The sequence below is a fragment of the Meriones unguiculatus genome, chromosome 18 (genome assembly GCF_030254825.1).
Source record: "Meriones unguiculatus strain TT.TT164.6M chromosome 18, Bangor_MerUng_6.1, whole genome shotgun sequence".
In the NCBI taxonomy this organism is placed as follows: Eukaryota; Metazoa; Chordata; class Mammalia; order Rodentia; family Muridae; genus Meriones; species Meriones unguiculatus.
This window is the reverse complement of record NC_083365.1, coordinates 50289738-50305676: the sequence shown is the minus strand read 5'-3', so window position 1 is coordinate 50305676 and position 15939 is coordinate 50289738. Positions and strand designations below refer to the sequence as shown.

The window sequence follows — 15939 nt, the reverse complement described above, 5'->3', positions numbered from 1 at the left end:
CAGTCTTGAAGTAGAGCATTATCAGTTTTCTAAGAAAGCACCAGACTGATTTCCAAAGTGGTTGTACAAGTTTACATTCCCACCAGCAGTGGAGGAGGGTTCCCTTCTCTCCACATCCTTTCTAGCATGTGTTGTCACCTGTGTTTTTATCTTAGCCATTCTAAATGTAAGATGGAATCTCAGAGTCTTTTTGATTTGCATTTCACTAATGACTAAGGAAGTTAAGCATATCTTTAAGTGCTTCTCAGCCATTGAAGAGTCCTCCATTGAGAATTCAGAGTTTAGCTCTGAACCCCATTTTTTAGTTGAATTATTTGGTTTGTTGGAGTTTCATTTTTTGAGTTCTTTATATATTTTAGATATTAGTCCTTTGTCAGATGTAAGATTGATGAAGACCTTTTCTCAATCAGTAGGCTGTCATTTTGTTCTACTGACAGCTCCTTTCCTGTACAGAAGCTTTTCAGTTTCAGGAGGTCTCATTTATTAATTGTTGGTCTTAGAGCCTGTTGGTGTTTTGTACAAGAAGTTGTCTCCTGTACCAATGAGTTAAAGGCCATTCCCCACTTTCTTTTCTGATAGATTTAGTATTTCTGGTTTTATGTTAAATTCTGTGATCCACTTGGATTTGCATTTTGTGCAGGGTGACAAATATGGATCTATTTGCATTTTCTACATATGTCCATCCAGTTAAAACAGCACCATTTGTTGAAGATGTTATGTTTTTATTTTATGGTTTTGGCTTCTTTGTCAAAAATCAAGTGTCCATAGGTGTGTGGGTTTATTTATGGATCTTCAGTTTGATTGCATTGAACCACCAGTCTGTTTCCAGGCCAGTACAATGCAGTTTTTATTGCTGTTGCTCTACACTACAGCTTGAAATCAGGGATGGAGATACCTCAAAAAATTCTTTTAACCTATAGGATTGTTTGAGCTATTCCAGGTTTTTGTTTGTTTGGTTGTTTGTTTGTTTGTTTGTTTGTTTTGGGTTTTGGGGTTTTTTTTCCACTTTCTTATTCTTTATTGTAAAATATTTTACATGCAGTGCTGCTCATCATGGAAACAAACAAACAAATCACCCAGAAGATTTCTCTTCATGATTTGGTCACTAGTCTATGAAAATCTTTTAATGAAAGACCAATTTCAGTGGAATATCAGAGAGTCTTCAATTTTCTTTTTTTTTTTTTTACTATTAATTACACTTTATTCATTTTGTATCCCCCCATAAGCCCCTCCCTCCTCCCCTCCCAATTCCACTCTCCCTCCCCCTTCTTCATGCATGCCCCTCCCCAAGTCCACTGATAGGGGAGGTCCCCTTCTCCTTCCCTCTGATCTTAGTCTATCAGATCACATCAGGAGTGGCTGCATTGTCATCTTCTGTGGCCTGGTAAGGCTGCTCCCCCCTCAGGGGGAGGTCATCAAAGAGCAGGCCAATCAGATTATGTCAGAGGCAGTCCTTCTTCCCATTACTTTGTAACCCACTTGGACACTGAACTGTCATGTGCTACATCTGTGCAGAGGTTCTAGGTTATCTCCATGAATAGTTCTTGGTTGGAGTATGAGTCTCTGGGAAGTTCCCTGTGTTCAAATTTTCTGGTTCTGTTGCTCTCCTTGTGTGATTCCCATCTTCTCCAGCTCTTACTATTTCCCACTCCTTGCATAAGATTCCAACAGTTAGCCATAAGTCTCAGCATCTGCTTTGATAGTCTGCAGGGCAGAGCCTTTCAGAGGCCCTCTGTGGTAGGTTCCTAGGTTGTTTCCTGTTTTCTTCTTCTTCTGATGTCTATCCTTTTTGCCTTTCAGGATGGATATTGAGCATTTTAGTCAGGGTCCTCTCTCTTGCTTAGTTTCTTTAGAAGTACAGTTTTTAGTAGGTTTATCCTATATTATATGTCTATATGAGTGAGTATATACCATGTGTGTCTTTCTGCTTCTGGGACAGCTCACTCAGGATGATCCTTTCTAGGTCCCACCATTTGCCTGCAAATTTCATGATTTCTTTATTTTTCATTGCTGAGTAATACTCCATTGTGTAGATGTACCACAATTTCTGCATCCATTCTTCAGTTGAGGGGCATCTGGGTTGTTTCAAGCTTCTGGCTATTACAAATAAAGCTGCTACAAACATGGCTGAGCAAATGTCCTTATTCTGTACTTGAGCCTCTTTTGGATATATGCCTAGGAGTGGTATGGCTGGGTCTTGAGGAAGCGCTATTCCTAGTTGTCTGAGAAAGCGCCAGATTGATTTCCAGAGTGGTTGTACAAGTTTACATTCCCACCAGCAGTGGAGAAGGGTTCCCCTTTCTCCACAACCTCTCCAGCACGTGTTGTCACTTGAGTTTTTCATCTTGGCCATTCTGATGGGTGTAAGGTGAAATCTCAGGGTTATTTTGATTTGCATTTCCCTAATGGCTAGTGAGGTTGAGCATTTCTTTAAGTGCTTCTCTGCCATTCGATATTCTTCTATAGAGAATTCTCTGTTTAGCTCTGTTCCCCATTTTTTTAATTGGATTACTTGGTTTGCTGCTTTTCAGCTTCTTTAGTTCTTTATATATACTGGATATTAGTCCTCTATCAGATAGAGGGTTGGTGAAGATTCTTTCCCAATCTGTAGGCATTGGTTTTGTTTTGATGACGGTGTCCTTTGATTTACAGAAGCTTTTCAGCTTCATGAGGTCCCATTTATTGATTGTTGCTCTTAGAGCCTGTGCTGTTGGTGTTCTGTTCAGGAAGTTGTCTCCTGTACCAATGAGTTCAAGGGTATTCCCCACTTTTTTTTCTAGCCAATTTAATGTGTCAGGTTTTATGTTGAGGTCTTTGATCCACTTGGACTTCAGTTTTGTGCAAGGTGATAAGTATGGATCTATTTTCATTTTTCTACATGTAGACATCCAGTTGGACCAGCACCATTTGTTGAAGATGCTGTCTTTTCTCCATTGTATGGTTTTGGCTTCTTTGTCAAAGATCAGGTGTTCATAAGTGTGTGAGTTTATCTCTGGGTCCTCTGTTTGGTTCCATTGATCCACCATTCTGTTTCTATGCCAGTACCATGAAGTTTTTATTACTGTTGCTCTATAGTACAGCTTAAGATCAGGGATGGATATACCTCCAGAAGATCTTTTATTATAGAGGATTGTTTTATCAATTCTGGGTTTCTTGTTATTTCATATAAAGTTGAGAATTTTTCTTTCCAGGTCTGTAAAGAATTGTGTTGGTAATTTGATGGGAATTGCATTGAATCTGTAGATTGCTTTTGGTAAGATGGCCATTTTTACTATGTTAATCCTGCCAAGCCATGAGCATAGGAGATCTTTCCATCTTCTCATATCTTCTATTTCTTTCTTCAGAGACTTGAAATTTTTTTCATACAAGTCTTTGACTTCCTTGGTTAGGGTTACTCGAAGGTACTTGATGTCATTTGTGGCTATTGTGAAGGGTGTTGTTTCCTTAATTTCTTTCTCAGCCCTTTTGTCTTTTGTATACAGGAGGGCTACTGATTTTTTTAAATTAATTTTGTATCTGGCCACTTTGATGAAGGTGTTTATCAGCTGTAGGAGTTCTCTGGTAGAGTTTTTGGGGTCACTCACATATACTATCATATCATCTGCAAATAATGATAATTTGACTTCTTCTTTTCCAATTTGTATCCCATTGATCTGCTTCAACTGTCTCATTGCTCTAGCAAGGACATCCAGAAGTATGTTGAAGAGATATGGAGAGTGTAGGCAGCCTTGTCTTGTCCCTTATTTCAGTGGGATTGCTTTAAGTTTCTCTCCATTCAGTTTGATCTTGGCTATAGGTTTGCTGTATATCGCCTTTACTATGTTTAGATATGTGCCTTGTATCCCTGAACTTGCCAATACTTTAAACATGAATGGATGTTGGATTTTGTCAAATGCTTTTTCAGCATCTAGGGAGATTATCATGTGTGTTTTTTTTCCTTTCAGTGTGTTAATATGGTAGATCACATTGATGGATTTCAGTATATTGAACCACCCCTGCATACCTGGGATGAAGCCTACTTGGTCCTAGTGGATGATATCTTTGATGTGTTCTTGTATTCGGTTTGCAAGTATTTTGTTGAGTATTTTTGCATCAATGTTCATAAGGGAGATTGGCCTGAAATTCTCTTTCTTTGTTGGGTCTTTGTGTGGTTTAGGTACCAAGGTGACTATGGCTTCATAGAATGAGTTTGGTAATGTTCCTTCTGTTTCTATTTTGTGGAATAGTTTGAAGAGAATTGGTGTTAGCTCTTCTTTGAAGGTCTGGTAGAATTCTGCACTGAAACCATCTGGTCCTGGGCTTTTTTTGGATGGGAGACTTTCGATTACTGCTTCTATTTCTTTGGGGGATATAGGACTATTTAATTGATTTACCTGGTCCTGATTCAGCTTTGGTAAGTCGAATCATTCAAGAAAATTGTCCATTTCATTTAGGTTTTCAAATTTTGTGGCATATAGACTTTTGAAGTAAGTCCTAATGATTGTTTGGATTTCCTCAGTGTCTGTAGTTATGTCCCCCTTTTCATTTCTGATTTTGTTGATTTGTATAATGTCTCTCTGCCTTTTAGTTAGCTTGGCTAAGGGTTTGTCTATTTTGATTTTCTGAAAGATCCAGCTTTTGGTTTCATTGATTCTTTGAATTGTTTTATTTGTTTCTAATTGATTGATTTCAGCCCAGAGTTTGATTATTTCCAGCCGTCTACTCTTTCTTTGGTGTGTCTGCTTCTTCTTTTTCTAGGGTTTTTAAATGAGCCATTAAGTTGCTTGAATGAGTTGTCTCGAATTTCTTCTTGAAGGCACTTAGTGCTATTAACTTTCCTCTTAGCACTGCTTTCATTGTGTCCCACAAGTTTGGGTATGTTGTGTCTTCATTTTCATTGAGTTCTAGGAAGACTTTAATTTCTTTCTTTATTTCTTCCCTAACCCAGCTGTCGTTTAGTAGCAAGTTGTTCAGTTTCCATGTGTGTGTAGGCTTTTTGCTATTTCTGTTGTTGTTGATGTCCAGCTTTAGTCCATGGTGATCAGACAGGATACATGGGATTATTTCAATCTTCTTGTATCTGTTGAGGCTTGCTTGGTAACCAACTATATGGTCTATTTTGGAGAAGGTTCCATGAGGTGCTAAGAAGAAGGTAAATTCTTTTGTGTTTGGGTGTAAGGTTCTATAAATGTCTGTCAGGTCCATTTGATTCATGACCTCTGTTAGAGACATTGTTTGTTTGTTTAATTTCTGTCTTGTTGACCTGTCCTTTGTTGAGAGTGGGGTGTTGAAGTCTCCCACTATTAATGTGGTATGGAAGATACAATGGAAGAAATAGATGTATCTGTCAAAGAAAATGTTAAATCTAAAAAATTCCTGACACAGACCATCCAAGAAATTCAAGACAACATAAAAAGACAAAACCTAAGAATAAAAGGTGTAGAGGAAAAAGAATATTCCCTGCTCCAAGGTTCAGAAAATATTTCATGGTAGCTTTATTTGTAATATACAAAAGCTGAAAACAAACTATATGTCCCTCAATGGAAGAATGGATACAGAACTTGTGGTACATCTACACAATGGAATGCTACTCAGCTATTAGAAACAAGAAAATCTGAAATTTGCAGGCAAATGATTGGAACTAGAATAATCATCCTGAGTGAGATAATCCAGAAACAGAAGGACTGGCTTGGTGTACACTCACTTATAAGTGGATATTAGCCATTTAATATAAGATAGTCACCTACAAACCTAAAGAAGCTAAATACTAAGGAGGACCCAGGGAGAATGTTTAAATCTCATTCAGAATGGCAAACAGGATACACACCAGAAGCGGTGGAAGAGAGGAAACAGGATGGGAGTCTACTACAGAGGGTCCTCTGAAAGAATCTACCCAACAGGGGACCAAAGCTGATGCTGAGACTTAAGCTGATGTCAGTATACTTTCCCAAAAGTCTTGGAATCCAGACTGGCCACTTCTGAAGGTTTATACACAGTTTATACACTAGTACATTATCTCAAATAAGACAAAGTATATGATGAATTAAATGTGTAGGACCAGAAGGGCAAACAAGGAAGTTGAGACCCTCCCTATGTGGCTCACAAATTGATGGGGAAGAGAACTTTTACAGCAGTGGGGTACTCAAATTAATATTCCTACAATCCCACAGACAGCCAATGATGAAATTAGGGGTGAAATAATAGATGTTCCTGAGGAAGGTATTGATACATGTAAATCAAGAACGGTCACAAGCTAAGCCCATTGTCCAAACACTGGATACCACAGGAATTTTTCAAATTTATAAGAGGGGCCACTGCTGAAACAGCCCTGCCCCTTACATGGATATCCAAGACTGGTGTGGCAAGAGCAGTGGCCCATAACCAAAGAAAAATTGTAGGCACTTGAACAACTAGTACAAGTTGTTCAGCTAGAGCAGCTGGAGCCTCAATATATAGAAGAGTCTACCAGCTCATGAAATCCCGTGTTTGTTGTAAAAATAATAATAAATAAATAAATAAATCAGGAAAATGGAGGATAATAATGGACTTAAGAGCAGTGAATAGAATAATTCAACCAATGGGTCTTTTACAGCCTGGAATTCCTTTACCTTCTTTGTTACCTAGGTCATGGCCTATAATCACAATTGACTTAAATTTGCTTTTTCACAATACCCTTGCAATGCTGGAGGTTACAGGTTGCGAAGAAGGAGGAGAAGGAGGAGGAGGAGGAGGAGGAGGAGGAGGAGGAGGAGGAGGAGGAGGAGGAGGAGGAAGAGGAGAAGGAGAAGGAGAGGAAGAGGAAGAGGAAGAGGAAGAGAAGAGAAGAGAAGAGAAGAGGAAGAAGAAGAAGAAGAAAGAAGGAGGAGGAGAAGAAGAGGAAGGAAGAAGAAGAACAAAAAGAAGAAGAAGAGGAAGAAGAAGAAGAAGAAAAAGAAGAAGAAAGAAGGAGAAGGAGGAGGAGGAGAAGAAGAAGTGGAAGGAAGAAGAAGAAGAACAAAAAGAAGAAGAAGAGGAGGAAGAAGAAGAAAAAGAAGGAGGAGGAGAAGAAGAAGAAGAGGAAGGAAGAAGAAGAAGAAGAAGAAGAAGAAGAAGAAGAAGAAGAAGAAGAAGAGAAAGGAAGGAAGGAAGGAAGGAAGGAAGGAAGGAAGGAAGGAAGGAAGGAAGGAAGGAAGGAAGGAAGGTCCAATTAGTTATTTGGGTTATAAAATACATCAACAAAAACATGTCTACATAACATAACCAAAACATCCACTCCAGTCCTGGAAGTCATTCTGTAGACCAGGCTGGCCTCTAACTTACAGAGATCTGCCTGCCTCCGCCTCCGCCTCCGCCTCCGCCTCCGCCTCCGCCTCCGCCTCCGCCTCCGCCTCCGCCTCCGCCTCCGCCTCCGCCTCCGCCTCCGCCTCCGCCTCCGCCTCCGCCTCCGCCTCCGCCTCCGCCTCCGCCTCCGCCTCCTGAGTGCTAGAATTAAACCTGTGCACCACCCTATATTTTATTGCAGCAAATCTCACTGAACCCAGAGCTCATCAGTTCTGTCAGGCTTGTTCACCAGCAAGCCCCAAGGATGCTCCTGCCTCTGCCTTGAACCCCACCACCTCTAAGCACTGGTCTGAGCCTACAGCACTGCACCTACCTTTTCATATGGATCCTAGGGATCTGGGCTCAGATCCTCAAGCTTTCATGGCAAGCACTTTGCCAACTACACCATCTCTCCAGCCCAACAGTTTGTTTTGATATGGTAAGTGATATTCTATTGCATGAAGACACCGTAAAAAACATCCTCGTTACTGGGTGCTGAATTGGTTTCATTTTGGTTGCTACACATAAAGTCTTCAGGAAACATTTTAAAATATAAGCATAATTGGGCTGGAGAGATGGCTCAGAGGTTAGGAGCACTGGCTGTTCTTCCAAAGTTTCCAAGTTCAGCTCCCAGCAAGCACATGGTGGCTCATAACCATCTATAATGAGATTTGGTGCCCTCTTCCTGCCTGCAGGCACACATGCACACAGAATACTGTATGAATAATAAATAGATAAATCTTTAAAATATATATATAAGCATAAACTGATAGCCACTTATTCATTTTACATGCGAAAAACAACAAAACCATATATTCCTAATTCTAAATGAGAAAGCACTAGTTGGATTGAATAGGACCTGGGCAAACAAAGTCATGTTCAATTGCTTAATCTTCACCAGTTTAGAGACAATAATAGTCCGTGATGACAAACACAGTTTATACATTTTGGAGAAAAACATCATTTTTTACTGCAAATATTTAACAAATATAGTTTCCTACAACAAGCACTCATAGACACATTTTTTTTAAATCTACCTTCCTGATGCTAGAGAGATGGCTCAGAGGCTAAAGGTAATTGCTGCTCTAGCAGAGCAGCTCAATTCCTCACACCCACATGGTGGCTCACAACCATCTGAAACTTCACTTACATGGGATCTGACGTTCTCTTCTGGCCTCCACAGACACCAGACATGTATGTGCACAGACATACATGTAGGCATAACACCCACACATATAAATTCCAATTTTAAAACTTTTTAAATAATAAATAAAATAAAATCTACCTTCCTTAGACTTGTTAAGCAGAATCTTACAGGATTCTGTTAAATCCAACAGAAAATATTGGGTTTGACAATCTTTCAGAGAAACTCAACTTCATGGAAACATTCGAGAGAATAAGCATAGGTTTTCCTTTAACTATTTAAATGTTTTAATGTAATTATTCACTAGTTTCCCTGAATTCCTCTGTATATAAAATGTAATGCTTGAGTCAGTGTTTGGATATGCAAAAGCAAATGTTTTAAAACATTTCTTAAATCTTGATGTCCAACAGTCTTCTTATTAATTATTAGTAAAACCTAAAATACTTCGTTTACTCACACTTTATTTTTACCCTTCTACAGTTTTTATTAGATCAGTTTTAGCTTTACAGGACTTAGGAAAATACAGGCATTTCCTATATGTTGCCTATCCCAGCCCCTGTATGTACACCCCCCCACACACACTAACAAAATTTCTCATCAGACACATCATCATCACACAAAGGCTCTGATTTTTTTTATTTATTTTTTATATTAGTTACATTTTATTAACTCTGTATCCCAGCTGTATCCCACTCTCTCATTCCCTCCCAGTCCCTCCCTCCCTCCCTCATCTCCACTGTGCCCCTTTCCAAGTCCACTGATAGGGAGGACCTCCTCCCCTTCCAGCTGACCCTGTTTTATCAGGTATCTTCAGGACTGGCTGCAAAGCCCTCCTCTGTGGCCTAACAGGACTGCTCCTCCCTTCGGGGGTGGGGAGACCAAAGAGCCAGTCATTGAGCTCCTGTTAGAAATAGTCCCTGTTCCCCTCACTTTGGGAAACCAATTGGTTACTGAGCTACCACAGGCTACATCTGAGTGGAGGTTCTAGGTTATATCCATACATGGTCCTTGGTTGAATGTCAGTCTCAGAAAAGACCCTGTGCCCAGATATATTTGGTCCTTGTGGCGCTCCTATCCTTTCCCCATCAGACTAACTCCCCTTCTTTCTTATGATTCCCTGTACTCTGCCAAAAGTTTGGTCATGAGTCTTTGCTTTGAAAACACTGCTAGTTAGAGTCTTTCAGATGCGCTCAGTAGACTCCTGTCATACGTTCAATGCACATCCCATCTGTCTTTCTAAACGAGGATTGATCATCTTACCCCATGTCCACTCAATTGATTATCTTTTTTAGTTGTATAGATTTCATTATGTTTATCATATCTTATAGGTCTATATAAGTGAGTATATCCCATGTTTGTCTTTCTCCTTCTGGGATATTTCACTCAGAATGATCTTTTCTAGATCCCACCATTTGCCTGCAAATTTCATGATTTCCTCCTTTTGATTGCTGAGTAGTATTCCATTGTATAAAAATACCACAATTTCTGTACCCATTCCACCGTTGATGGACATCTGGGTTGTTTCCAGGTTCTGGCTATTACAAATAGAGCTGCTATAAACATGGTTGAGCAAGTGTCCTTTTTGTGTACTTGAACAAACTTTGGGTATATACCTAGCAGTGGTATAGCTGGGTCTGGAGGAAGCACTATTCCTATTTGTCTTAGAAAGCGCCAGATAGCTTTCCAGAGTGGTTGTACCAGTTTACATTCCCACCAGCAGTGGAGGAGGGTTCCCCTTTCTCCACAACCTCTCCAGCATGTGTTATCGCTTGAGTTTTTCATCTTGGCCATTCTGATGGGTGTAAGGTGATATCTCAGGGTCGTTTTGATTTGCATTTCCCTGATGGCTAATGAGGATGAGCATTTCTTTAAGTGTTTTTCTGCCATTCGATATTCCTCTGTCGAGAATTCTCTGTTTAGCTCTGTTCCCCATTTTTTTAATTGGATTACTTGGATTGCTGCTTTCCAGCTTCTTTAGTTCTTTGTATATACTGGATATTAGTTCTCTGTCAGATAAAGGTTAGTGAAGATTCTTTCCCAATCTGTAGGCAGTCGTTTTGTTTTGATGACGGTATCCTTTGCTTTACAGAAACTTTTCAGTTTCATGAGGTCCCATTTATTGATTGTTGCTCTTAGAGCCTGTGCTGTTGGTGTTCTGTTCAGGAAGTTGTCTCCTGTACCAATGAGTTCTAGGCTGTTCCCCACTTTTTTTTCCAATTGATTTAGGGTATCTGGTTTTATGTTGGGGCCACGGACCATCTTTAAATGATGTCATTGTCTGTAAAATCCCATGACCAAGTTCCTCGTGTGCAGATGAAATCTCCCCATCCATGCTCTCTGAACAGTGGGTGAGTTCCATTTTTTTTTTTTCACTTTTCTCAGTGATTTCTGAAGTTGTTTCCCACAGGGACTTTGAGGTCCTGCTTCCAGTAAGATGTTCTGCCTAATTAGGAAGGGGTGAGGATATAAAATCCTTGGGGACCACACACCTCTCACTTAACCATGACTTCTCCCCTGGCTTCTCTTGGTGAGAACTTAAAGCTGGGTTTCCTGCATTGTTAGTTCTCTGAGAAACATCTGAGAGATAGATCTGCCCTGCTTTTATTTTTAATTCTCTGGAAGCTGAGGCTGTGGTTCTCCACATTTCCAAGTCTAAGGCTGCATAGCCCTATCTTGTGACTCTGCTGAGACAGCAGTCCGGGCCACACCTAGCCTATGCATCTCCATCAGGTAACTGGGAAGCCATCATACGCCAAGGCTGTTCTCACAGAGTTCTCTGTGTCTGCATATTAAGAACCTACGTCATTGTGCTCAGAATAGCGAAGTGACTGAAACTCTGGTGTGACCTTTGTGCCACGGGCTTAATTTAGTTATGAGTGTTCGTTCCACTTTGAAAGTAAAGTGAATGGTGTCATGAAAAACGTGACACTTTCGAAAGTGTACTGAGTGAATGTTTGAGGAAAATACTGTGCTGGGCCTGGGGTGGGACTCCAGAAGGATTATGGTGTGGTTTCATACTTGGGGGATTTTTTTTTTAATTTACTGAACACCTACAATGTGAGGACCACCAGACTAAGGAGACTAAGTTAGATATCAACTATTAACTTCTTCTCCTGACCTTTGCTGAATGCTATTTCATAACCTTGACTCCTGTGAGCCTTTGAGATGAAGGGAAGAGCAAGCATACTCTATCCCCAGGAGTTCACACTGCAATAGGTAGTTTGATTCACAGTGATTAAGTACTATGCTTACAAAATGTCCTGAGTGAAGGGCCAGTGGCTGCATGGACCTATGAGCTGGGGAGGAGGATTCTCATCTCTGGGAGGCACTGAAGAAATCAAGGGCCAGGACTTAGCTTCTGGGAGAGCTAGACAGGGCCTAGGCCTTGTGGTCTCCTCCTCTGAGGTACGTGCTGTCTGCATGTTACAGTTTGGTTCTTTAGGATCTGAAAACTTAAAGGACTCTGTAGACATTGCAGCAGTTACTTCCTGAGAACAGCTGGACGTGGACCCAGAAGTTGGGCTGTTTTCAGTGCTTTTCTCTACAAGGAGCTTCCTGAGAAAATTTTCTAATAATCTAGGATTTAAGTCTGCTCTACCACTTTTTCTTTTTCTATAATTTTGAGGTGTGTTTTCTGAGTTGTCTCTCATCTGTGCGGGTCTCCATCACTTGTCTGGGTCAGTAAAGGAGAGACATTTTGTGATACAGGCAGAATCATCCAGCTCCTAACCTTAGGTGCTGTGGAGTCTCACTGGAGGAAAGGCTTTGTTAATACACACAGTCTCAGCTATCCTGGAAAAAAAAAAAAAAAAACATAGTTTTTAAGTTAGTCAGTATGCAGTCTGAGCAATGCCCTAAATTATAGCTGGGTCCGGAGGAAGGATATTGGACCATCGCTGGCACTAAAAGCATAAGAGTGGAGGAAATCAAAGCGCCAGGAAAGGAAAGAAAAATAAATGGATTAAAGTGAAGGAAAAGGTCAATAAGTAATCAAGCATAAAATAAGAACAAGAATTAGAAGACATACAGTCACAGGCCACATCTGTGGTGAGCTCTGGTCCCCCTAAGGGACACTGAGCATCAAAGGAGCTGCCCCAGTGTTATTTATTCTGAAAACACTGATACCATATATAAAACGGTGGAGAAACTTTGTTCTGCAAACCAGGGGAAGAAATAACAAAAGAAGATTGCAGGACAAATAATACTAAAAACAGTCAAAAGCAACAGAAAGACATGCAACACAGATGGAAACCGTGTCCTGGCAGCCTCTTCTTCATGAGGAAACACAACTTTTTAATAAGTCTATTTTTCCCTTGATCTGTTTTTCCTTTGACAGTTGTACATTCTACATACAGAATGACCTACCAGATAATACCCGTTCTTGCTGGTGCCCCACTGGCTGAAGGGTAAAGCCCAGAGTCTCTAATTGTCCTTTAAGCAGTGGTGGTGTTCTCGCCTATAGCTTTCTACTTTGCCGTTCCCCCCATTAGTCCAGCCATACACAATACATTCGCACTTTCTCTCTTTCTTCACAGCATGCTCTTCCTTCTCCGTGTTACTAAATCCTCACCTTTCATATAATTTCAGATCAAACCACCCAGCTTGCTCCCTCATGGCTGACATACACAACGTGACTGAGTTCATTTTCCTGGGACTCACTGCCAATCAAGACTTGCAGAGAGTTTGCTTTGTGATATTTCTGCTCTTGTACACAGCCATTGTGCTGGGGAATCTTCTCATGGTGGTCACTGTGGCAGCCAGCAGAAGTCTTGGGTCCCCCATGTACTTCTTCCTCAGCTCCCTCTCCTTTGTGGAAATCTGTTATTCCTCCACAATAGTCCCCAAACTCATCATGGATCTCATAGCTGAAAAGAAATCCATATCTGTGTGGGGCTGCATGACACAGCTTTTCTTCATGCATTTCTTCGGTGGCATTGAAATGTTCCTGCTCACGATGATGGCCTATGACCGCTATGTGGCCATCTGCAAGCCCCTGCACTACACCAGCATCATGAACCGACAGGTGTGTGCGGTCCTCGTGGGAACAGCATGGATGGGTGGCTTTGTGCATTCGCTTGCCCAGGTCCTTCTCATCTTCCGCTTGCCCTTCTGTGGCCCCAAAGTCATTGACCATTATTTCTGTGACGTGCTTCCTGTGCTCAAGCTTGCCTGCTCAGACACCTTCCTCATCGGTCTGCTGATTGTTGCCAATGGGGGAACACTGTCCGTGATCAGCTTTGTTGTCCTCTTAGCATCCTACGTGGTCATCTTGTATCATCTGAGAAATCAGAGTTCTGAGGGACGACGCAAAGCTCTGTCCACCTGTGGGTCCCATGTGGCTGTGGTTGTCTTATTCTTTGCACCCTGTGTCTTCATCTATCTGAGACCTACGGCAACCCTGCCTGTAGACAAGATGGTAACTGTGTTCTACACCGTGATAACTCCCCTCCTCAACCCTATCATCTATTCCCTGAGAAATGCAGAAGTGAAGAAAGCCGTGAAGAGTCTATGGATCAGGACGATTAAAGTAGATCAAAAATAGGGGAGGGATCTGTGCATTGCCATGGGTTTGGAATGATGTTGAGATCAAAATGATGGGGCAGAATAAGAAAAAATAAAAATTATAGGGCTTGTTAGTTCTAGAGTTGTTCTGTATGGCCCATCCTAAATTATTCATTTTAAACACTTGTAAATTATTTCCTGCTGTGGATAAAATACAACTAGCCATTATAGAATGTTTCAGTTTTTTATCCCAGTAAGCAATGATATAAAAATATGCAAAGGTAAATGTCCAGCTATACCTTCAGATTTACTTTCCAACTCACTCACTATAGTGAATTTACCTTGTTGAAGAATATGAAGGCCTTTGTTGCACTGTGAAATTTAATTGCAAAGTGCTCCTCGCAGAATCAAGACCCTGTAATTAAATACAGTAGAGACTGGGGATGTGGCCCAGCTGCCTCAGTGCTGATATTCACAAAGCCCTGGCTTTGATCACCAGTATAAACTTGGCATGGTGGTGCAACCCAACTTTCTTTTAACTAATAAAAATACTAATATTAAAATATTTGAAGGTACAAAGAGGATGGACATCAGAAGAAGAAGAAAACAGGAAACAACCTAGGAACCTGCCACAGAGGGCCTCTGAAAGGCTCTGCCATGCAGACTATCAAAGCAGATGCTGAGATTTATGGCCAACTGTTGAGCAGAGTGCATGGAATCTTATGAAAGAAGTGAGAAATAGTAAGATCTGGAGAGGACAGGAGCTCCACAGGAGAGCAATAGAACCAAAAAATTTGAACACAGGGGTCTTTCCAGAGACTCATACTCCAACTAAGTACCATGCATGGAGATAACCTAGAACCCCTGCACAGATGTAGCCCACGGAAGTTCAGTGTCTAAGTGGGTTCCATAGTAATGGGAACAGGGACTGTCTGTGACATAATCTGATTGGCCTGCTCTTTGATCACCTCCCCCTGAGGGGGAAGCAGCATTACCAGGCCACAGAAGATGACAATGCAGCCACTCCTGATGAGATCTGATAGACAAGAATCAGAAGGAAGGAGAGGAGGACCTCCCCTATCAGTGGACTTGGGGAGGGGCATACATGAAGAAGGGGGAGGGAAGGTGAGATTAGGAGGGAAGGAGAGAGGGGTTTATGGGGGGATACAAAGTGAATAAAGTGTAATTAATAAAAAAATATTTGAAGGTAATAATATAATTGCAGCATTTCTTTCTTCCCTTTCCCTCTCTCTAAACAGTCCCTGCTTTTCTTAAAATTCATTGCCTCTTTTTTCACTAATTGTTATCGCATGCATGTAATGTTCCCAAATACAGTGTAGCTTGTATGTATGTACATTTCAAGGATAAGACACTAGACAATCTATTAGTGTGCTTTTCCCTGGGGAGGGCCACCTCGCCCACTCCCAGCTTCCCTCAGTTGCCTATAGTACTTTGTGCAAGACTGAAGCCGTGTGTGTGTGTGTGTGTGTGTGTGTGTGTGTGTGTGTGTACGCGTGTGTGTTTTAAAACTGTCTCAGGGCATCTCCCAACAATGCATTTATTCGTCTCAATGGGAGAATGTACTATTTCCACCCCCTTTATAACTGCCCAAAGTTCACCCTCCCAAATGAGATAAACTGATAGAATGCGCCTCCTAATATCCAAGTAGGGAGCTGTAACACTTCCTCATTGGGGAACTCGGCTTGGATAATATTCTGTCTAACAGTTATCTTTTACTCTTGAGAAGTATGACAACTAAGGAAATTGAGGAATTCTTCCACAGGGGATTAACAGTGATCGAGAGTAAGATAGGAGCTTGGATCAGATCCTGTCTTAGACAAAGACATCGGTAGGGCAGAAACCTGTAGAGGACATAAGGAATCTGGACAAATGCTGATTTTCTTATCTCAATGACCATGTGTTTCTCTCCTTGGGTTTAGGAATGTCTCATTGGCTTGCCCAGCTGCAGAAGCCTTCATGTCAGCAGCTTGCAAACATTTCAGGAAGATATTAAT

At 41.1% G+C, this 15939-nt stretch overlaps 1 protein-coding gene across 1 annotated transcript; it reads left to right on the top strand.

The window, feature by feature from the left end:
• Positions 1-13009: 13009 nt before the first annotated feature.
• LOC110541423 (olfactory receptor 4X2-like) lies at positions 13010-14021 on the top strand. The gene has a single exon (XM_021628175.2). It carries the CDS (start codon positions 13035-13037, stop codon positions 13962-13964), a length of 930 nt encoding a protein of 309 aa, XP_021483850.1. The 5' UTR covers positions 13010-13034; the 3' UTR covers positions 13965-14021.
• The last annotated feature ends 1918 nt before the right edge of the window (positions 14022-15939 follow it).